The sequence below is a fragment of the Chelonia mydas genome, chromosome 11, assembly GCF_015237465.2.
Source record: "Chelonia mydas isolate rCheMyd1 chromosome 11, rCheMyd1.pri.v2, whole genome shotgun sequence".
Lineage (NCBI taxonomy): Eukaryota > Metazoa > Chordata > Testudines > Cheloniidae > Chelonia > Chelonia mydas.
The window spans coordinates 26,037,046-26,060,314 of NC_051251.2; the positions used below are offsets into that span (position 1 = coordinate 26,037,046).

A 23,269-nucleotide genomic window follows, 5' to 3' on the forward strand; every position below is an offset into this window, starting at 1 on the left:
AATCCAATCTAATCCCTTCATGAAGGAGGATCTTGGATATTTGCAACACTCTATCCAAATTGAGTTGCAATCTTTTAAATGCATTTCTTGTTGTTTGGACTATCCTCCATGTAACTGCATATCTGAGGGTTTGTCTACACTTGCAGTTGTAGAGTGCTTTGGGTTAAACCAGCCTTCGGAGAGCGCACTAGGGAAAGTGCTCCAGTCTGTCCATACTGAGAGCTGAAAGCGCACTGGCGTGGCCACCTTTGCAGCACTTGCAGCTGCATTGAGAGCAGTGCATTATGGGCAGCTATCCCAGCGTTCAAGTGGCTGCAACGTGCTTTTCAGATGGGGAGGGGGTAGGGTGGAGTGTGTTGTGTGTATGTGGCGGGGGAGAGAGAGTGGGTTTTTGGGGTGCTAAGAGCGTCAGCACGCTGTCTTGTAAGTTCAGACCTCCCTCATTCCCCCGCGCCTCTCTCACTCACTCAAAGCAAACATTAGCTGTTCGGTTTTTTTCTCAGACCAGATAAGCAGCCGGCACTCTGAAACAGAGCTTTGAAAGGGCCACTTCCGCATTCCTCCCGAGTTCACAACAAAGCAAGAGAGGCCACTTCAGTTAATGGGACGTTTCCGGAGGTCAGTGCTGTAACGTAACTCCTCGTTTACACTGGAGCTGCAGTGTCTCACCCAGCCGTTAATCCTCTCGTGGAGGTGGAGTACCAGGAGCGCTCCAGCCAGGGAGTTAGAGCGCTCTACATGCCTTGCCAGTGCGGACGGGGAGTAAGGTAGAGCGCTCTAGGAGGCTTTATTGCGGTAAAACATGCAAGTGTAGCCAAGCCCTAATTTCACCTTTTAAAGGACCAAATATCAAGAAGGGACCTCAATCCCTTAAAATCCTTGGGGAAAGTTTTTTCCTAGGTCTCTTGAAAAACATTAGTTATATTTATGATATTTTAATGCACTAAAACACTTGTCTTTCAAAAAGCAAACGAAGCCATTAAACTTGAAGATGATCACCTTCCTCCCCTCCCCCCAAAGGTATTCAGCTATTGAGAGAGCACCTTCAAGCATGCTTTCTGTCCTATATCTGACTTCCTTATTTCAGTCAGTTTGCTCTGTTGGAGTTCCAAGGGAGGCCAAATTTCTTGGGGTGGAGAATCCTAGCTAGTAGTTCACTTTGGCCAGTGCAGAGGCTCTGTATGGTGCTGATGGAAGTACTATAGTTATGTTCTTTCCACACAGAGAGAATTCTGACAGGTCTTCTATAAAACATGAAGTCATAGATACTTTTAGGGTGGGAAAATAATGCAGGCACGGGAAGTATGTTCTTTCCAAAAGAGACAATGCATCTGCGTAAATCAGGGGAGCACAAAACAAGGCCTTCCTAAGAGAAAATGTCATATCCTGTTGGACAAAGAGGAATCCAGTCTCCATTGTAGACTTCCATATTGTAAAAAAAATCAACAAAATAGCAGACTGGCTGGGCAGACAAATGTAGTCACAAGGCCACTATTCAGTGCAATTACAGAATAGATGGACTAACCACAGGAGAAAACAAAAGGTGTCCCTTTTCTGTTTTTTTCGAAGACCAGAAATGCGATTTACTAAAATTGCCTTTTGTACAATTTCTAATAGATTCATGTTTGCATCTTGGAAATCTATAAGAAGGCAGATTAGCCTAGCCCTGAAAAGGTTAAAGACCACTTGACCAGGGTTGTCATCAGATTCCATAACTATTAGGGATCTTGTCAGTGTTGTGCAGAGGTGTTAATGCAGCATTCTACACACTTTCTTTAAAATCTGTATTTGAGATTTTCAGAGTTGACAAAGGAATTTGACACAACTCCCATTAAAATTGAATTGGAGTTGTGAATCTGAGTCCCCAAATCAGGTTTGAAAATCTCAACCTATAACTTTAATGTCCTAAATTCAGTAGATGTAGTGTTCACACAATAGGACATCCAAGCTTTAGTGTAGTAACCTTTTTATGGTTTCCCTCTTTCTCCTTCCCTTAATTTTGTTTTGGTTTGGAAATAGAGCAGACCACTGCTTACTTCTGGGTGGGCCTGGAAGAGATTTAATCTGATTAGAGAAATCTGTCTAGGAATTCTCTGTAGAGTTTTGGGGAAGCACAGTGGTGACATCTGCCACTTTACAGTGCTGCAACTTCCTTGCTATGGGGTGTGAAAAAACATCATCCGCCCCCCGAGTCCTGCAAGTTTCAGCTCTGTAAAGTGGCAGTGTAGACAAGGCCTTTCAGCACTGGTAGCTACTCCCCTCTGGGGGGTGGGTTGTTTTTATAGCACTGGGAGAGCTCTTTCCCAGCGCTGGTGCCACGACTACACAGCCACGTTAAAGTGCTGCCGTGTCAGCATTTTAACTTTGCTAGTGAAGACATACCCTGAGTTACAAAAAACTAATTTCTTACCTGCTAAAATTTCTTGGGTTTGTAAAACTTCCTTTAGGATAATTTCAACACTCCTATATTTTTTACCTTTAAATTACTGATATGTACTTAACTCCTATTTAACAGTTTTTATGTGCAAATTATTTATTTATAGGATGAATAGATAACAGAATATTCTTTTTTAACCCGTTTTCACTTTTTGATGATAATTGTTAAGTCGTTGTTCTTAACTACCTTTCCTCTGAATGTGAAGATTATATCAAATTAGATCTTACCCTTCCATTGCAATTTAATTTTTAGAAAAGTCTGCTCTGCAAGTGTACCATGGATATTTCTATTTTAGTAACTAGAGTGAATGACCCTAAGCTATATCATTTGTAATCTTTCGTCAGTGTTGTGACTGTATTTTAATGCTATGAATTAAATCTACACTCATTGCTTAATTGAATGTTTACATATATATTTAACTCTCTTTAGGAAAATTGTGATTCATTTGAATATTACAAACTATGCTTAAACTGCAAGAATAATTCATATTAAACTCAGCTATTTTTGATTTGAACGTTCAGTTTTTGTTTTTAGCATTAAAGTGATATATCAGTTTAAATCACATTTGTCTGACTTTTTGAGACATTAGAAATGGGAAAAAAGTTTCTCTACCTTTTAGTTTCTTTCTTTGTTCGTTTGGCAGCACTTGCATTTTCAGTTTCATTGTTTTGTCTTTATAGTAATTCAGTTAGTTGTTTATATGGGCCTTTCATTCACCAGCAGGGGAGATTAAAACCACAAAAAATGGCAGAAATCTTAGGCAATATCCTGAAGACTACTTCGTCTTAGTATGTCCAAGACTTCTTTTAACTCCTCTTGAAAACTGATCATATTTCAAGTTTGCTGTATCCCTTTTAGTAGATCTAGTCTAATATGAAAGTCTTTAATACAGCAAACAGGATTTCAATGGTAGGAATTGACATTTAGCTTGTATAGATTTTTTTTTTATGAAATTTTGACTCTTTAGAAGATTTTGATAGGATTTTGCAATTGCAAAATTTTGTTGGTTAGTCTGTGACCCTTGAGATAAAGAACAGTCGTTTCAGAAAATCATAGTATGTTTCAGTACTGTGTTTTTATTTATAGTTGAGAATTCATGTTTGTTTTTTCATTAAGACAGAGTAATCCTTAATTACCTCTCAGTTTTTGTAAACTTTCTTTGTATACTTTTTTTTCTTATTTGTGGTATTTAAGATTTTTAAGAAAATGTGAATTTTTTATTTCCGTTATTAAATAAAATATAGAAATATTTCCAGAGCAAAAGAAGGTTTCCTGAATCTCAATTGTTATATGCCTTCCCTTTCAAACAGGTAAACTTTCTCTGTCCCTTCATCAATCAGTACATTTTTAGTCCTTACTTGCTATACAAATTGGGTTACTTTATCTTACTTTCAAAAAGTTTGTTTTTAAAATGCAAGTGATTTAACCCCTGGTATGGCATTTCTAAGGTAGCTTGAGGCTTGTTGCCTTCAACGATTTCAGAGCACTTTATTCAGCGTCTATTTTACGGTCCTTTTAATAGAAATTTATAGTTACTTTGGATAAAATGTCAAATTGAAAAAGGAACAGGAATTCTGTTGCATGACAAAGTTTGACCGTGGATGCCTTGCACATTTATATTGCACAGATTGAGTAAGTCTTTGAGACCGTGCAGTATGTTCACTAATAAAAGGTGCAAGAGAATTTAACTAAATGTATTAGAACAAAATCTCAGAGGAAAACTTGCTAAATCTAGTTAATTATATGACTTCTGAAAGTATGAAATGTCAGCACGGAAAGTTAAGTGCAGGAGGGAAAAGCAAGTGCCTTGGGAATGACTAGAAATCCAATTAAGGTCTGAATAGGAGAAATTTACATGTCAGTCAAACAAGTGGTTTCTGGAAGCTGTACTAGGCCATAAAATGGGATGGTGCCGTTACCACCTTGCAATAAGGTTACTTCGCAGTGCAGGAGAGATAGTAGTGGCTGCATTGATGGTGTTAGTAAGTACATCAATAACGTTTGTAATCTTGGATTACAGATGAAGTGGTGTCAATCGGAATTAGATCAGTGCATGGAATCCTTGAAAACTAGGGATTCTGAAGGTGAATGCTATTATAATTTAAACCCTGAATCTGACTCTGTGTGGTCATCCTGTCATTCCAGGCCTACTTCAAAGCTGTGTCTGCAATAAAAAACTCCAAGGTCACAGATTCTCCATAAAGAGAAATTTAATACCCTTGCCACTTCATCAGACACTTGGGATTAGGCACCAGGTTACATACGGTGTTCATCTGGGAGGAGAACTAGACAGTTTACTATCCCATCTCCTACTTCCCAAACTTCAGTGAAATTTTTCATGTAGTTTGACAGTGATGGTCTCCTGTATTGATCTTCTCACTTGTTGCAGATTTTGTATTGATGCAGGTTGCAATCCATATAAATTAAAACAAAAGGTCCTCTCTAAGTATGTTTAGGGAAACAGGAGTTACAACAGCCAGGTAAGGGGACAGGTACATTCTTCAGGGTGTGCTGACAATGAAAATAGTGGTCTGGACGAAGAAGATTTTGAAGAAGTAAAATAAGTGCATGTCCTACAGACTCGGGAAAGATCAGGGATACTAGAAATTTATGTTTTTAGAATAAAATGCAGGAATTGTTATTGTGGGAGGGAAGACCATCCAAAACCCAAGATGCTGGGAAGGGAAGAGAGTAATGGGGGCTTTTTTCTATTCACCCCTTCTTCCAACAGCCAGGAGTGTGAAGGAATAGGTAGAATAGAGAATCTGAACCCCTTACAGCAAGGCAGTGGTGGAGTCAGAGAGATTAAAAATTCCCTTACGGCAGCAAGAGAGAATTTGGCTTCAAGTTTGTCATAATCCTGTTAGCCTGATATGAAAGGTGAAGCCCCCAAGAAGGTTCCATAGAAGGACCGTAATATGTCATCCTCTCCATTCCCAGCAGCTGCAAATCTGGTGTGTGAGTACTGTTCATCTGGCATTTTCTCTGGGTCTTCCTAGTTCACCACTTACCTTTTCATGTCCACTTTATTGTTAGGAGGTTTAGTCTCTGATTAATAGGTTTCATATATTTTTCCAGCCTTGGTTGCATAAACCATTGTTTATGCAAAGTTACACTGCAAATATAATTGTATATTATGTTTTCTAGCATCTTTTCTTTCTTTGTCTCATCGATTATAATGTGAACGTTTTACAAAATCAATTGAAGGAGAAAAATCACAATTATCCTATGCTAATCCACATGTGTAGTTGGATTTGCACCAAAATAACTAGTAAGATATATGTGGATGCTAAAGAATTCTGATAATCTAATAAAGGGATAGTGTAATTCATACTTCCTGTGACTTGGGTGTGATTATTCTGTCTCCAGTAGGGTAAGAGTACAAAGTATAAAGCTGGGGTTGGCAACCTGCAGCATGCATGCTAAAGGCAGCATGCGAGCCGATTTTTTTTTTACTGGCACACTCCTGCCAGCCGGCATCCTGGCCGCCGCCCCTGCTCAGCTCGCTGCCGGCCTGGGTGAATGGAACCCCAAGCCTGCAGCGGGCTGAGTGGGGCTGGCGGCCAGGACCCGGCTGGCAGGAGCTGCCGGTCTGGGGTTCTGTCTGCCGGTGTAGTGTATTAAATTTCTCCCTGTAGGAATGTGCTACTTGCTGAGCACCAGGAGTGGCAGCCGTAAGTAGTACACCGTAAGTAGTGTATTAAATCTTTCCCATAGGAATGTGCTACACAGGGTAGGGAAGGCTGTGCCTCCCCAAACATCTGGCCCACTTCCCGCCTCCTGACTGCCCCCCTCATAACCCCTGACCCATCCAAACCCCCCCCCCCCCCGTCCCCCACACACTCCTTGTCCCCTGACCACCCCCTCCTGGGACACCCTGTCCCCCTCGGAACCCTACACCCATCCAGCCCACCCTGCTCCTTGTTCTTCTGACCGCCCTCTCCCGGGACCCCCCCCCCCTTCGGCCCCCTCATCCAAGCCCCCCTGATCCCTGTCCCCTGACTGCCCCGACCTCTGTCCACACCCCCAACCCTTAACAGGCCCCCCTGGACTCCCACGCCTATCTAACCAGCAGCCATAAGCAGTACACCGTAAGTAGTACATTCCTGTGGGGAGCAATTTAATACACTACACCCAGCCCTGCAGAGCCTGCTGACGGTCTGGAGTTCTTAAAATATGTTCTCTCACCCCTTATCAAAAATTACACTACAGTTAGCTTAAAAACTTGAAAATTTAAAAACTTTGTATATTACAGTAACCCTTAAAAAAATTATGTTAATAAATACATAGGTTTGATGAAACAAGGTAGTTGTACTTACATGCCTGTGCTTAATTTGTGTTTTCGATGATTTACCTTCTAAAAAAAACTCGCATGTGTCTCACCCCCAGAAAGGGCATCTCACACCCCCAGGGGGTGCATGCACCCCAGGTTAAGAACCACTGCACTAAATTGATAAGATCTGCGTTTTAATTTAATTTTAAATGAAGCTTCTTAAACATTTTAAAAACCTTGTTTACTTTACATACAACAATAGTTTAGTTACATAATATAGACTTATAGAGAAGGACCTTCTAAAAACATTAAAATGTATTACTGGCACGCAAAACCTTAAATCAGAGTGAATAAATGAAGACTCAGCACACCACTTCTGAAAGGTTGCTGACCCTTGGTATAAAGGAACACTGTTGCATATTTGTGTAATTGGAGTTCCACAAATATTCTCTGTGTTCTTCTGTGGGGAAATACGTGCCTGTTACTTTTGCCTATTATAGTATTCTTAAAAAAAAAAAAAAAAAAAAAAAAAACACAAAATGGAAGCAGGTAACAAATGAACATAAGAATGGCCATACTGGGTCAGACCAATGGTCCATCTAGCCCAGTAACGTGTCTTCCAACAGTGGCCAATGCCAGATGCTTCAAAGCGAATGAACAGAGCAGGGCAATTATCAAATGATCCATCCCCCTGTCGTCTAGTCCCAATATCTAGCAGTCTTAGGGACAGCAAGAGCATGGGATTGGATCCCTGACTGGCTAATAACCATTGATGGACCTACTCCATGAACTTACCTAATTCTTTTTAGAACCCACTTATAGTTTTGGCCTTCACAAACTCCCCTGGCAACGTTCCACAGGTTAACTGTGTGTTGTGTGAAGAAGTACTCCCTTTTGTTAGTTTTAAACCTGCTGCCTATTAATTTCATTAGGTGACCCCTAGTTCTTGTGTTATGAGAAAGGAAGTGTTATTTACCCTTATTCACTTTCTCCACACCATTCATGAGTTTATAGACATGTCATATATCCACTTAGTCCTGTCTTTTCCAAGCGTAATGGTCCCAGTCTTTTAAATCTTTCCTTATATGGAAGCTGTTCCATACCCTTAATCATTTTTTGTTCTCTTCTTTCCATTCTGAAAACTGGCTGGTGCAACAATGTTCAATAAAAACATGGTATTTTTTTGCGTTTGGGAGTGGATCAAGTTAGTTCAGGATCTTGATTTGAACCGCGGGCTTCCCATACTATAAGGAATTAATGTGCATACATTGCTAATTTTGAGCCATGACACTTTCTATACCCTTTTAGATTATTTTGTTTAACTTGCAACACCTGCTGTCTGTTTTTCTCATTTTAAAAAAAGGCTGGAGAGTATGCTTAGAAGATTTTTTCCTCTCTCTAGAGTCCCCCATATCATTAATGGAAGCTTGAGATATTTTTCCTTATTTGGAACCTGTCAACAGCTGAATTTGCCTATGACTTGGTAGTAAATGCAGAGGACTCTTTCTCTCCCATTACTGTACCCTGCTGGCCTGGAAGCAAAAAACAAAACACCAACAACAATTTTACTAGGATCTTCTCCATGACACTGAAGAACACTACTGCTAGGAAAATGGGCTAACTTTATCCATTTTTTATATTTTAAAAAAATAAATGCTGTCATCTAAATAAATTCTAAACTTTTCCTCTTTCAGGAACACCATTTACAACGAGCTATTTCGGCACAGCAAGTCTTTAGAGAAAAGAAAGAGAGCATGGTTATCCCAGTTCCTGAGGCAGAGAGCAATGTCAACTATTACAATCGCCTGTACAAAGGAGAGTTTAAACAACCAAAGCAGTTCATTCATATTCAGCGTAAGTTCATGGATATGTTGTTCTGTCTTCCTTTAAGTTAACTTGGGAATGTTCTTAATGATTGCAGAGGCAAAATTATAAAAGTATTCGTAGGGTAGGTGAAAGGATCCCCAAAAAACCTGGTAAGAGTTAAAGTAGCTAAGTCCATGTTTCTCCTTTGAAGTAGCCCGGAGGATTTGGGGATTGAGGGAGAGAGGAAGGTATTATTTGCATGGCTGGCTTGTGGATTCCCATATTGACTTTTTGTATGTGATTAAGATAGCCAATAACCAGAGGACCAATCCTACTAGTTATCTGTTTTGTTGATCACACCATCATAGAATCCATTTGATTTCCTAACTCTGAGGTGGAATAACTGAAGGAGCCATACTAAGTTGTCTGTGATGATTGTTTTTTGTCATCAGTTTTTGATGCTGTGGTTCCTGAGTGCCTGTTATCTGTACTCGCAGATCACTTTAGCATGAAGACAGATTAAATAGGAGAATATCTAGAGTAGAAATCACTGTATCTGGTCAAAAGAACGGGCTCTTCACTGTAGTGTATGTGAAGTTCCAACTTGCAGAAATATTCTGGGCTACAGGTAATTTTGGTGAATCTGTTAAGTTTTGCAAAAATGTAGAATTGCATATTTATTATTGCAAAGAATTTTCAATTTGTCATACCTGAGACTTCCCTGATTTGGATGGGATTGACTACCTGTGTGGTAATAGATGCATTTTAGGGGGAAACAAACATAAGGTCACTGTTCGCTTTGTTTTTGAACAGTCATGTTCTCTGACAGCTTGTAGACTGGACTCGTCCTACTTGTCTGATTATTGTAAACTCTTTGGGCATAGACCATCTTTAGGTTCTGTGTTTGTACCACACTTAGTACAGTGGGGTGCTAGTCTGTGACTGGGGCTCCTTTTCACTACCACAGTACAAATAAATCAAAATAATAATAAAACTTTGTGGTAAGACACTGGGTCTAGTTATTGGTGGAATTTATCAATGTTTTTCCGGGATGGCATGAAACCAAGCACTTTTCAAATGGTTGATTGTTAAGCCCATACTCAAGAAATCCTCTCTTGCCGCTGACCTCCTTGCTGGTTGTCAACCTGACCCTCTTTATTTTATTTTTTAAATTTTTTGTAAGGATTATTGGCAAAGTTACGTTGAAGTGTCTTGGATAATACAGGAGTCCTCTGATCTCCTTGACTTCTTTTGTTAGGTTTGTTTATGATACATACTATGTTGATTTTATTGTTCTGCATCCTGTGCCAGATATAGATCCTCTATTGATTCTCTGTGTTTATTCTTTGAAGATGTTTCAACATCCATGAATCTATTATTTACAAGGTGCCATTGAGCTGTCTATGGATATAGATGGAGATAGACTTATTTGAATGTGTCTGGTTTTTTTTCTCATGGGGAGAACCCAAAGAGTACTATTAGTTAGTTTTTGAATTGTCATCTGCATGCTGCTGATATTGTCCTCTATTTCTGTTTCATCGCACCTGGGTGGTGTATTTTCTTGTCTTTCCTAGTATATTTCCAAAATTGGGAGTTGTATGAAAATGAGTTGGCTGAAACCCCCTTTTGGATAAGACAGAGATGATGCTAATAGTTTGAGGAAGCATCCAAAGGAAATAGTATCAATAAAACGCTTTTGGTTTAAATGAAAATAAAAAATTCACATGCCTAACCAAAATAGTTACATTGGTACAAAAAGTGTTCATAGACCATCCTTAGTTGCCAAGGGGCTGCTGCTCAGTTCCATATGATTTACACTGTCAGCAAGCAGTTCACAGAAAAATGAACTTTGATTCTCTTTTGTGATTTGTTACATGTACTGACATTAACCAATTAATCTTTTTATTTTAAGTAGATATCCATTCATATTACAATTGCTCTTATGATAGTGAATTGTGGTTTCATAAATCTTGGGCTGTGACTTAGTTTGGAAAGGATGAACAAACTAAGGTCATGTCTATGCTGTAGGCACCGTAGCTACACCTCTGTAATCCTGTAGTGTAGACGCAGACTACAGCATGAAAGGGTTTTTTTTTGTTGCTGTTGGAACTCTACCTCCCTGAGCAACAGCAGCTTATCGACAGAAGCATTCTTCTGTTGACCTAGCTGCATCTATAGTGGAGGTTAGGTCGACGTAGCTATATAGTTCAGTGGTGTGGATTTTTCACACCCCTGAGTGCTATAGTTATGTCGGTTGACTCAAGTTTTAAATGTACACCAGGCCTAAAAGTAAAAGAGAATCAGTGGTAAAAAACTACATTAATGCAGAGTTCAGGTTGTTTGGTAGTATGTTGTCTCCTTGCAGAATGCTGAGTTGAGCAAAACTCAAACTTTTGAAAGCTAGGCAGTGCACCAAGATGCCCTGTTAATACAGTTTTATTCTGCCAATGCCCCAGCTGCTGTAATGTGCCACCTCCTTTTACAAAGTATTCTCTGTCACCTGCTGGATTCCACATAACACTATTAAAGCACAAACAGGAGAAGAAGGAGGGGGAAAAAAGATTGCCCATGCCACTTTTCCTTTGTTCCTTTTGGAGCTTGCAGTAGCCAGTGGGAATTATGTGCATACACTACAGGTGCAGTCAGTGTGTTAGGTTTACCAGCATTAAATGGGAGAAGTAGTAATTGGGCCTGCTTGCTAAAGGGGTGTTTGTGAGATGAGGACATGTGTGGATTGCTTTGAGATGTATAGGATTTTGATATGAAGAGATCTAGGTTTCCTTTTGTGTGTGAGCAAAGGGAACAGCTGCATGTGTACCTTCAGGATCCAGCATGCATCATTTCAGTGCAGAGTTATGCACATTTATATAATTAGTAGGGCACAGGGGTTTTATTACAAAGGGTTTAGTCCATAGTGAGTTGGGGTATGAGAGCAGCGTGAGCATTTATTATCTGCAGGCACTTCAGGTAAAATGAGTGTGGTCAGTAACAGGTGTTGTTGACCTGAATGGTGCTGACAGTAGTTAGCTCTGCTTGGTAGAGGTGTGTTTGCGAGATCTGTGGATTACTTTGAGGTGTGTGACAGAGCTGTGGTTGAGATATGAGGAGTTCTACGTTTTGTACCCTCTCATGTATGAGGAAAGGAAATAGGTGTATTTCACTGTGCAGTACTCATAATTTCTGTACAGCATTGTGGAGGTTGCCAGTGGTGGGGCTTTTATTACAAAGGATATTGTCAGTAGTGAGGTGAAATATGAAAGAATTCTAATGCTTTAATGATGGTTAAGTGAACATGTAGGTTGAGATGGTATCCTGTGAGTAACAGGACATCTACCTTTGAGGTAAGAGGTGTTATTCCCAGATTGTGCGCACGCACGCACACACACACGCTTTGCTTGAGCTAGTCTGCTAAAAATATCAGTATAGCACTGGAGTAGCATGAGTGGTGGCTTGTGCTAGTTGCCAGAGTACAAACCCCCTGGACTCGATGGGGTGTATACTCGGGAGGATAGCTCAAATCCCTGCCTGTGCTGCCCTAGCTATGCTGCTGTTTTTTAGCATGCTAGCTCGAGCAGAGCTAGCATGGGTACATCTCTGTTAGCTGGGAGTCACACCTCCCAGCTCAAATGTAGATGTATCCTCAGGGTAAAGGAGTTGTAAAAGGTTGCAAGGTGTATAATACCTTAGAATACCACATGTATAAACTTTTTCTGTGCATTTGGCTAAGTATCTGAGTGTATGTCAGGATCCAAATCTTGTAGTGAGAAGGGCTAATGTGAGTATGTGCACATTGAATGAAGTGTTGCTCAAGGAGGATAAAGAGAAGGTGGGTGGGAAACCTTTCTTTTTCCTTTTTGTCCTTTAATAGTGTTAGATGGAATCTTGAGGTTTTAGCAGGAGGTGAAGAGATGGTACATTTCAGCAACTTGGGGGTTGGCAGAGTAAAGGGTATGTGTTAATGAAGCATATTGGAACACTGCTGAAAGAAGACAGAGTTAAGGCAACCGTAACTTTCCATTTCCTGATTTTTCAGAAGTTTGAGCTTTGTGCAACTCCGCCTTCTGCAGTGGGAAGATGTACCACTAAGCAATCTTAACTGTGCACTAACATACTTTTTTGCCATTGAATTTATTAGTTTTTTAGATATGTTGTTTTTCGGGGTTAGTAATCATTTAGGCAGATGTACATATAATGTCTTGCAATTAGCAAACTCAGCCAGTGCCAACCCTCTCTCCCCCTTGCGCACAAGCCCCCCAATCACTTCGCTTTCACACCTCCCCAGACATGACACTGACCTATTCACCTTGTTCTTCCTCCAATCTGCCCTCATCTCCACTACTGTACTCACACCTCCCCCCAACAAGTAGGGGACAAATCTTAAAATCTTCACTCCCTGGTATACAAACGTTTCTGTTGCCATTATTCTCTTATTCCTCCCCTCCTGTAACCAACTCGCATACAGTACCTGGAGTGAAAGACAACTGTATTACAGAGGAATAGTGTTCCTGGTTTTGTTTCACAATGGTTGGAGGGTGGAGTTTGTTGCAGGGTTGGCATGGGTTTCCATTCCAAAGTACTGACAGTTAGACCCCTGTCTAATAGATGTATCCCATCTCCGAGAAACACTGAGGTTTCAGAGCTTGTAATGTTTCTGTGCCATACAGTACATCGTTTCCAGTCAGCCATGAACCCTACAATTTTCCAATTAATGTTCTTCCAATACTTACTAATAGCTTTCATGCAGTGTTGGGGTGCACTGGCAGAGCTGTGGGGTGCAGGGGGGTTCGGTGCACAGGCAAGGCTGAGGGTGCCATGCCTCCCTCACCTGAGCCCTACCCTCCATCTCCATTAACCACCCTCTTTTTGCTGCAGCCCCAAACTCCTTTCCTCTAGTTCCCCTAATATCTCTCCCTTCCCAAGAATATTTTCCCCACAAATACTTAGATTATTTTCCTCCCAAAATGAAATTGCCACCCCAGACTCTCATTTAGGCTTGGACTATACTAGAAAATTAAGCCTGCTTAATTATGTTGCTCAGGGGTTTGAAAAATCCACATCCCTGAGTGACATAGTTAAGTTGACCTAACCCCGATGTAGACAGTGCTAGGTTGACAGAAGAATTATTCCATCAACCTAGCTACTCTCTCTCTCTAGGAGGTGGATTGCCTACTTGTTGGTGAAGGGGGGCTTCAACTATCCTGACATCTGTTGGGAAAATAATACAGCAGGGCACAGATTATCCAAGAAGTTCTTGGAACATATTGGAGACATCTTTTTATTACAGAAGGTGACTAGGGGAGAGGCTTTTCTGGATTTGGTTCTGACAAACAGGGAGGAACTAGTTGAGAATCTGAAGGTAGAAGGCGCTTGGATGAAAGTGATCATGCAATGATAGCGTTCATGACTCTAAGGAATGATAGGAGAGAAAACAGCAGAATAAAGAAAATGGACTTCAAGAAGGCAGACTTGAACAAAGTCGGAGAACTGGTAGGTAAGATCCCGTGGGAAGTAAATTTAAGGCAAAAAAGAGTTCAGGAGAGTTGGTAGTTTTTTAAAAGAGACATTATTGGGGCACAGGAGCAAACTATCCAAGTGTGTAGGAAAGATAGGAAAAATTATAAGAGACCACCCTGGCTTAATCAGGAGATCTTCAATGACCTGAAACTCAAAAAAGTGTCATACAAAAAGTGGAAACTAGGGCAAAATATGAAGGATGAATATAAAAAACCAACACAAGCGTGTAGGGTTAAAATTAGAAAGGCCAAAGCACAAAACGAGATTAAACTAGCTAGGAATATAAAAGGTAACAAGAAAGCATTTTACAAATACGTGAGAAGCAAGAGGAAGACCAAGGAGAGCTTAGGCCCATTACTCAATGAGGAGGGAAAGACAGTAACAGAAAACACCATAATGGCTAAAGTGTCATGAAAAAAGGTAGCAGTCATTGGATGACTACATAGTGAACATCATTGTTAATAGGATAGGATCTGAGGCTGAAATGTGGAAAGAATAAGTTAGATGCCTTCAGGTCAGCAGACCATGAAGAAATACATCCTAGAATACTTAAGGAACTGGCTGAAGAGATCCTTGAACCATTAGAAATAAGTTTGAGAAGGGGAGAGATCCCGAAGGATTGGAAAAGGGCAGATATAGTACTTATCTATAAAAAGGGGAATAAGGACAACCTAGGTAATTATAGACCAGTCAGCTTAACTTTGGTACCTGGAAAGATAATGGATCAAACAATTAATTCGTAAGCACTTACAAGAAAATAAGGTAATTAACAGTCAACATGGATTTGTCAAGAACAAATCATGTCAAACCAAGCTAATATCCTTCTTTGACAGGGTAATGAGCATTGTGGACGGGGGGAAGCAGTGGATGTGATGTATCTTGAATTTAGTGAGGCTTTTGACACTGTCTCTCACATGACCTTGTCATAAAAAACAAAACAAAACACCAGAGAGATATAGCTTCGATGAACCTACTCTAAGGTAGGTGCACAACTGGCTGGAAAAGAGTAGTCAGAGTAGTTATCAGTAATTCACAATTGAGCAGGAAAGGCATATCAAGTTGGGGTCCTGCATGGATCTGTCATGGGTCCGTATCTTTGTAAATGATTTGGATAATGGCATAGAGAGTATGCTTATAAAGTTTGTGGACAAATCCAAGCTGGGAGGGGTTGCAGGCACGTTGGAGGACAGGATTAGAATTTCAAAATGATCTTGACAAACTGGAGAAAAAGTCTGAATAAAATAGGATGAAGTTCAATAAGGACAAAAGCAAAGTACTACACTTGGGAAGGAATAATCAGTTGCACAAATACACGTTGGGAAATGACTGCCTAGGAAAGAAAACTGCAGAAAAGGATCTGGGGGTTGTAGTGGATCACAAACTAAATGAATCAACGATGTAATACTGTTGCAAAAAAAGTGAACATCATCCTGCATGTATTAGCAAGAGTGTAAGAATGCACAAGAAGTACTTTTTTCGCTCTACTTCACTCTGATAAGGCCTCAACTGGAATATTGTGTCCAGTCCTGGGCACCACACTTTGGGAAAGATGTGAACAAATTGGAGAAAGTCTAGAGAAGAGCAACAAAAATGATTAAAGATCAAGAAAACATGACCTGCAAGGAAAGACTGAAAAAACTGGGTTTGTTTAGTCTGGAGAAGAGAAGACTGAGTTGGGGGCATAAGTCTTCAAGTACATAAAAGGAGGTTATAAAGAGGAGGGTGATAAATTGTTCTCCTTAACCACTGAGGTCAGGACAAAAAGTAATGGGCTTAAGTTGCAGCAAGGGAGATTTAGGATAGACATTAGGAAAGACTTCCTAACTGTAAGGATAGTTAAGCACTGGAACAAATTACTTAGGGAGGTTGTGGAATCTTTGTCATTGGAGGTTTTTAAGAACAATTTAGACAAACACCTGTCAGTGAAGGTCTAGATAATACTTAACTCTGCCTTGGTGCTGGAGACTGGACTAGATGACAAATTGAGTTTCCTTCCAGTTCTATATTTCTCTGATTCTATGAACAACCTTGAATAAAACGCAACAGATTGACACCTGTTTGACTCATATCACATCACATAGTTTGATCTCTCCGTGGCGAGGGAGGGAGGTGGCACCTAGAAACTTTTTTTAAAATGGCAGGTGATGGTGGGGTTCATCTCTCCGGAACCCCTAGCACCAGTGATTGTTTCCCTGCACCCTTCTGAGGCATACCAGATTTCAAAGAAATCTGACTAAGCATGTTGATGTTAGAGGATTTAGAAAGATTAAACTTTAAAAGATGACATGATGTAATCTTAACTGTAGTGGCACTCTTGCACCACTATTATGTCTTTGTTTAGATATTAATGTTTTGAACAGTAAAGATGTAGAAAGGAACACAGTCTTAATAGAATTCTTTGGTTTGGAATCAATATTCTAAAAAAAGTGGATAATCTAATTTGTATATTATGTAAAACATTAATCTATTAAAATTAAAAGGCAAGGGTTTTTACTAAATTTCAGCCCCTGTGGCTTACTGTATTAAGTATAATCCATTACTTATAGTACAATAAAAGTAAGTTCCCTTTTTGTTAATTTCTGAATTGTTGGTGTGAGAAAAGGTAGTAGTATCCTGGTACAGTAGCATTTCTTTTCCAGCAACCCTAGTTTATTTTTAAAATAAAATAAAGGCATTTCAAAATTAGATTCTAACTGAACCCACAAAATTTTAAATCCATTGCAATTAATCTATTACAAAAAACCCTATTAATGTGATTAAGACCATGTTAAGGCATATTTTTAGATCCCCCTCATTAAGTGTAGTGAATAAATCAGTATTTTCTTCTTTCTTGCAAGTACAGTACTCCTTCCCCAAATTTAAAAATAAATGAAACATTTAGATTAGGGCTGTCAAGTGATTAAAAAAATTAATTGAACTGTTAAAGAATAATAGAATATCATTTATTTAAATATTTTTGGTGGTTTTCTACGTTTTCAAATATATTGATTTCAGTTACCACACAGAATACAAAGTGTACAGTGCTCAGTTTATATTATTTTTATTACAAATATTTGCACAGTAAAAAACAAAAGAAATAGTTTTTCAATTAATCTAATAGAAGCACTCTAGAGCAATCTCTTTATCATGAAAGTTGAACTTACAAATGTAGAATTATGTACAAAAACATAACTGTACTCAAAAATAAAACAGTGCAAAACTTTAGAGCATACAAGTCCATTCAGTCCTACTTGTTCAGCCAATCACTCAGACAAATAAGTTTGCAAGAGATAATGCTGCCTGCTTCTTGTTTACAATGTCACCTGAAAGTGATAACAGGTGTGGCCCTGTTGTAGCCAGCGTTGCAAGATATTTACGTGCCAGATGCGCTAAAGATTCGTATGTGCCATCATGCTTCAACCACCTTCCAGAGGACATGTGTCCATGCCTATGATGGCTTCTGCTCGGTAATGATGCAAAGCAGTGTGAACCAATGGATATTCATTTTCATCATCTGAGTAAGATGCCACTAGCAGAAGATAGATTTTGTTTTCTAGTGGTCCAGTTTTGTAGGTTCCGCATCGGAGAGTTGCTCTTTTAAGACTTCTGAAAGCGTGCTCCACACGTCATCCCATTCAGATTTTGGCAGGCACTTCAGATTCTTAAACATTGGGTTGAGTGCTGTAGCTATCTTTAGAAATCTCACATTGATATCTTCTTCATGTTTTGTGAAATCTGCAGTGAAAGTGTTCTTAAAACGAACAACATGAGCTTGGTCATCATCCAAGATTGCTATAACATGAAATATATGGTAGAAGGTGGGTAAAACAGAGCAGGAGACATACAGTTCTCCCCCAAGGAGTTCAGTCACAAATGTAACAAACGCATTTTTTTTTAACGAGCGTCGTCAGCATGGAATCATGTCCTCTGGAATGGTGGCCGAAGCATGAATGGGCATACGAATGTTTATACCTTTTAATGTCCGCTACAAAAGTGCCATGCAAACGCCTGTTCTCACTTTCAGGTGACACTGCATATAAGAAGGGGGCAGCATTATGTTCCGTAAATGTAAACAAACTTGTTTGTCTTAGCGATTGGCTGCACAAGAAGTAGGACTGAATGGACTTGTAGGCTATAAAGTTTACATTATGTTTTTTGAGTGCAGTTATGTAATCTACGTTTGTAAGTTGCACTTCCACGATAAAGAGACTGCATTTCAGTACTTATATGTAGTGAATTGAAAAAGGATCTTTGTTTATCATTTTTACAGTGCAGATATTTGTAATAATAAAGTGAGCACTGTACACTTTTGTATTCTGTGTTGTAATAGAAATCAATATATTTGAAAATGTAGAAAAACATCCAAAATATTTAATAAATTTCAATTGGTATTTTATTGATTAACAGTGTGCTTAATCATGATTAATTTTTTTAATCTTGATTAATTTTTTTGAGTTAATCACGTGAGTTGACTGCGATTAATCACAGTCCTAATTTAGACTTGAGCATTATCAGCCCCAACCATTCAAAATGTATGCATCAGGCCCCCCCTAAGAAATTGGGTCTTAAAAATCATAAGGTTATAAAATTTTTATTCTTTTTCTTTGCTTTCTGATGTCTGAACCATTAGGGTTTGTGTTTTAAGGCTTTTTCTGAATCCATGAGGGCTACACGCTTCTTTAATGAGAGTTGAGAGTCTCATGTAAACATGAGTCTCCAGGGGTTAGGTATTTAAGGGAAAACATAAAATAACACAGCACTCATGATAAAATTTCTGGAGTTGGCAACACTGAAAACATGGCGTTTTTTTCCTCCAACAACTCTAGACCCAGCTAATTCACAGTAAAAATTTCCTACACATCTTTTACAATTTCTTCAAAAATGTAATACATATTTAAAATAATGAAATCTTGGTAACATGAAGTCTCACTACTGCAACTCTAAACAGGGGAAAGACTGCTGGCTTTTTATTTAAACTGTTTTTATTTTGGTGTGGATGAACGAAGGTGCAAGTTTGCAAGATTTTATAAATACAGTTTTCCACAATATTTTACAAATTCATGGTTCAGTTTTCATCTTTTCAATCTATGGACTTTAATTGAGAAGCTAGGACCCAGTGTTGTGAACTGTAACGTCCTCACAAGTCTCTTTTTTTTAAGTAATAAATTCTATTGATTATCAGATTTCCATTTAAATAAAATCTTACGTAAACTTTTGACACACACTGTGGAGCTATTTTTAATACAATTTCAGTGATTCAGTACTTGATAATGTTTATTATCTATGTATTTATAGCACAGCACCTATATTCAATTCTGAATTAAATACTAAAGTTTTTGTTGCCCTAAGGTAAATAAATAAAACATCTTCATTGGTTCTACTGCAATAATCATGAAAATTAAATGATTTGGGGGGTTGAAAGACTCCTTATGCCATTTTCAACTTTTTAGGTTCCTAGCTTGAAACATTCACTAATTGAATGTTAGCACTAATTGGAAGTTCTTGCCATTGTTAGGACTTCAGTAATCTATCTGAAATGAATTGGCATTGTTGCATTATCTACCTGATACTTGTCCTGTCCGGATTACATTTTAACTGACAGAGACAAAGATTGAATATGCATGGAAGCTGAAGTTATGCTCTAAATTCTAGAGAAACAATTTCCAGGTCAAGTCTGGGGCGTGTCATCAGGGCAGTATGGTTGGGGACGGAAGGGGAAAAGAGACTTGGCTGCTTTTTCATTCTTCCTGTGCTGTACCTGTTTTGGGCATTAATAGTGCCTTAATTTCCATTGGTGTTGATCGAGCACTTTTATAAACACAATACAAATTAAAAAAAAAAAAAAATCCACAATATATTCCATACGCTAATGATCTAAGTTATCTCAATTTAGCTGCCACTTTAAATTTTTTTTGTTTTTGTGGGTTGGAGGGAGAGAAGTTAAGTTGGCCTGGGTAAAATGTTAACCCTGATTTTTAGTGAGAATTTTAAATTAGATTTTTTTTTTTTAAACTAAATCTTACGGTGACTGATGTATAAAGTGACTCAATCTCTATAATTCAGCATCTGATATTAATATAACTTGGCTCTGACCTTTGCTGAATACATGCTAAAGAAAAGTAGGTTTTAATTTAAATTAAATATATCAAAATATTGGAAAACATTACAATTAACAGAAGTGAAACTTACAAATTTAAGACATAACAGAGGTCATCTAGTTTGAAAGGTGTTAATTTGCAGCTAAAAATGGTGATTTGTTTGTTTTTCTGAAATGTTACTGTAATACCTTAATTTGAAATCCTTAACATAAATAAGTGACTTCTGTAACTAAAAGCAGCTTTTATACATGTTTCTGTTTCAGCCTTCAATCTGGACAATGAACAACCAGATTACGATATGGACTCGGAAGATGAGACATTATTAAACAGACTCAATCGGAAGATGGAAATCAAGCCGCTGCAGTTTGAAATTATGATTGACAGGCTTGAAAAAGCTAGTTCTAATCAGGTATTTCACTCTTTTTAAAGAAATAATTCTCTCTTGTTTTACTGATAATCATTCTCATTAATGTTTTGATTTTGTTTCACTTCTGTTTAATCTTTTACATATTTTTCTTAACCGTTGAGTATCATTACTTTGCATCCCACTAATAATTTGAAAAACACAACCCCAGATGCATTGTGTGGTTTCATAAAACCACTGTACTCCTCTTTATCTTATTAGTCAGTCAGAGTCACTAAATGTTTAATTACCTAGAATGAAAATGGTAAGTGAAATAGTGTTTTTGGTTTTTTTATTGTCCTCGTTGAACTCTAAAATTTAGTGCAATAGAAGAGGACGGCTATCATCCTGGTTTGTCAATATCAGTGTTAAAGAGATATCAACTTTAGTAGGATGACAGTTTTTTGCATGAACATCCTGATTTTCCTTAGCTTTCCATTTCTTTGGTCCAATTTTGAGTTTAGCGTGTGGGTGGTGTTGGTGCCAGTGATATACAGAAGGTCAGACCTAAAGCCTCTGGTGGTCCCTTTTGTCTTTAAATTCTATAACTTTGGGGAAAAAATCTTACATTTTTAATTTGTATTGTAATTTAAAAAGAAAACCAAAAAGCCCGAAACAAGCTAAACTCAGGATTTTTCTTTGTTGTGACAGGCTGATCTTTAGTAGCTTTAGTTTACTTTCCAAACTTAGTTCCTGTTCCTGCGAATTGGGTAACACTCTCAGTTTCCATTGACTTCAGTGGAAATCCTAGAACTTCATTTGGAGTTGAGTGCTCAGTAACTTGGTGGTGCACATCCCTCTTGCAGAACCAGCTCTTAGTTTGGATTCTAATTTGAGCTGTGTCTTTTATAAAAATCACTTAATGATTTACTATTTTAATGTTTTACCCTAAATATGCAAAAAGTGTATTATTAGAAATTTCTTAAATAGTTTCTCTATATTACGCTACAATTATGAAAGATAATTCTGAGGGCACTGTTAACCTCTTTTGGTTCAAATTTTAGCAATAATAAACTATAATCTGATGGGGAGTGTCAAGTAAATAAACTAATCTGTTACTGAGATACATCTTTCTCTTTTTTTTGAATTTTTTTTTTTTTTTTTTTTTTTAAATCTCACATCTTGCAGGTTGTAGACACAGATTACTTTTCTTTTTGTAGGGAGTGTAAGATGATGTGAAGACTCACTAATCAGGAAAGGAAAAATAAAAATCCCAGTGACTGGTCACTTCACTTTCCTTTTTTCAGGCATGCTTCTTTGCAAAAAATAAAACTCAAAACAAGAACAAATCAACTCAAACTACTGGGTAATAACCACCTGTGACCTTTTACACTTCAACCAGTTGTGTGGGGAAGGACATGCACTTCCTCTTGATTCCCGCTTTTGCACCAGCTTCTGCTTTTCTTTTATAACTCTGACTAGATCAGGGGTCTCAAACTCGAATCACCAGGAGGGCCACATGAGGACTCGTACTTTGGCCCGACGGCCGCATTGCTCCCCCACTGTCTCTGCCCCCCACTCTACCCGCGCCTATGCCCTGCAGGGTGCAGCGGGGGCTCAGGGCAGGGAGTTGGGGTGCAGGAGGTAGTGCGGGGTGCAGCAGGGGGCTCAGGGTATAGAGTTGGGGTGCAGGAGGGAGTGTGGGGTGTGGCAGGGGGTCGGGGAGCGGCAGGGGGCTCAGGGCAGGGCGTTGGGGTGCAGGAGGGAGTGCAGGGTGTGGCAGGGGATTGGGGTGCAGGCAGGGGGCTCAAGGCAGGGAGTTGGGGTGTAGGAGGGGTTCGGGTTCCGGCCCGGCGCCGCTAACCTTGAGCAGGCTCGCGGGGTGGCAGGGCCCCGGCCCGTGCCGCTGCGCTCCGGGAAGTGGTGGGCACCCTGTCCCTGCGGCCCCGGGGGGAGGAGGAGCAGAGAACTCTGTGAACTGTTCTTCCCTGTGGGTACCTCCCCCAAAGCTCCCATTGGCCACGATTCCCTGTTCCTAGCCAATAAGAGCTTCAGGGGAGGTAACCACAGGCTCACAGAGTTCTCTGCTCCCCCTCCCTCTGGGGCCGCAGGGAAGCAGTGCCCGCCACTTCCCGGAGCGGCGCAGGGCCCTCAGCACCACAGTGTTGGCAAATCCGTGGGCCGGATCGAAAGCCCTGAGGGGCCGGATCTGGCCCGGGGCTGTAGTTTGCCCACCCCTGGCCTGGAGGTAGGCTGGGGTGCGGCACGCTGTGGCGAGGGTGCTTGGAGGGGATGCTTGGTGGGCTGCAGGGAAGAACCCTGTTGGCTGCCCGCGGCCCGTGTGTTTGAGACTCCTGGACTAGATCATCACCCCTCTCCTGCCAAAGTGCTTTTACACCTTGTCTCAGGGGGCTCCAGCAAATTGGAAGTTGGGTTGCTCTTCCTTTTTCGCTTAGTTGGGTAGCTCCAGCAAAGGACTGAAGGAAAATTTTGACTCCTTTTTCTCTTCAGTTAGCAGCTTGTCTTCATTAACCGGTCTTTTTTCTACGTTTGCCATGGATAAGATGCTTCAATGAACCCCTTAGCTGGTTAAAGATGGATGGCTCTCAGAAAAAGAGACTCAAGAGGTGCTCGTTGTGTGGAGTCGACTGTGTGTACGCTTTCCAGGGAGCAGAATGGCCTACAGTGGTCACATAACCTTTTCCCACCCTTGGGTAGACAGTGGATAGGATCTCCAACTAGTGTTGTATCTTGCTGGGAAGCTGAGGCCAACCTCAGTGAGAAACATGGTAGGGGAAGGGCTGAGGAGCCTCTGTATA

The 23,269-nt window shown here is 39.8% G+C and overlaps 1 protein-coding gene across 2 annotated transcripts in view; it reads left to right on the forward strand.

Annotated features, from left to right (window-relative positions):
* Positions 1 to 23,269, forward strand: part of EPC2 (enhancer of polycomb homolog 2) — an 85,946-nt gene that overhangs the window by 23,087 nt on the left and 39,590 nt on the right. The window contains exons 2-4 of one of the 2 annotated variants that reach the window (XM_037912055.2): positions 504 to 618; positions 8,405 to 8,564; positions 20,371 to 20,516. In XM_037912055.2, the coding sequence (XP_037767983.1) occupies positions 8,465 to 8,564; positions 20,371 to 20,516 (246 nt within the window). In that variant the 5' untranslated portion in view covers positions 504 to 618; positions 8,405 to 8,464. The remainder of the gene's footprint in view (positions 1 to 503; positions 619 to 8,404; positions 8,565 to 20,370; positions 20,517 to 23,269) is intronic. The other variant, XM_007061786.4, reaches the window with a different exon arrangement.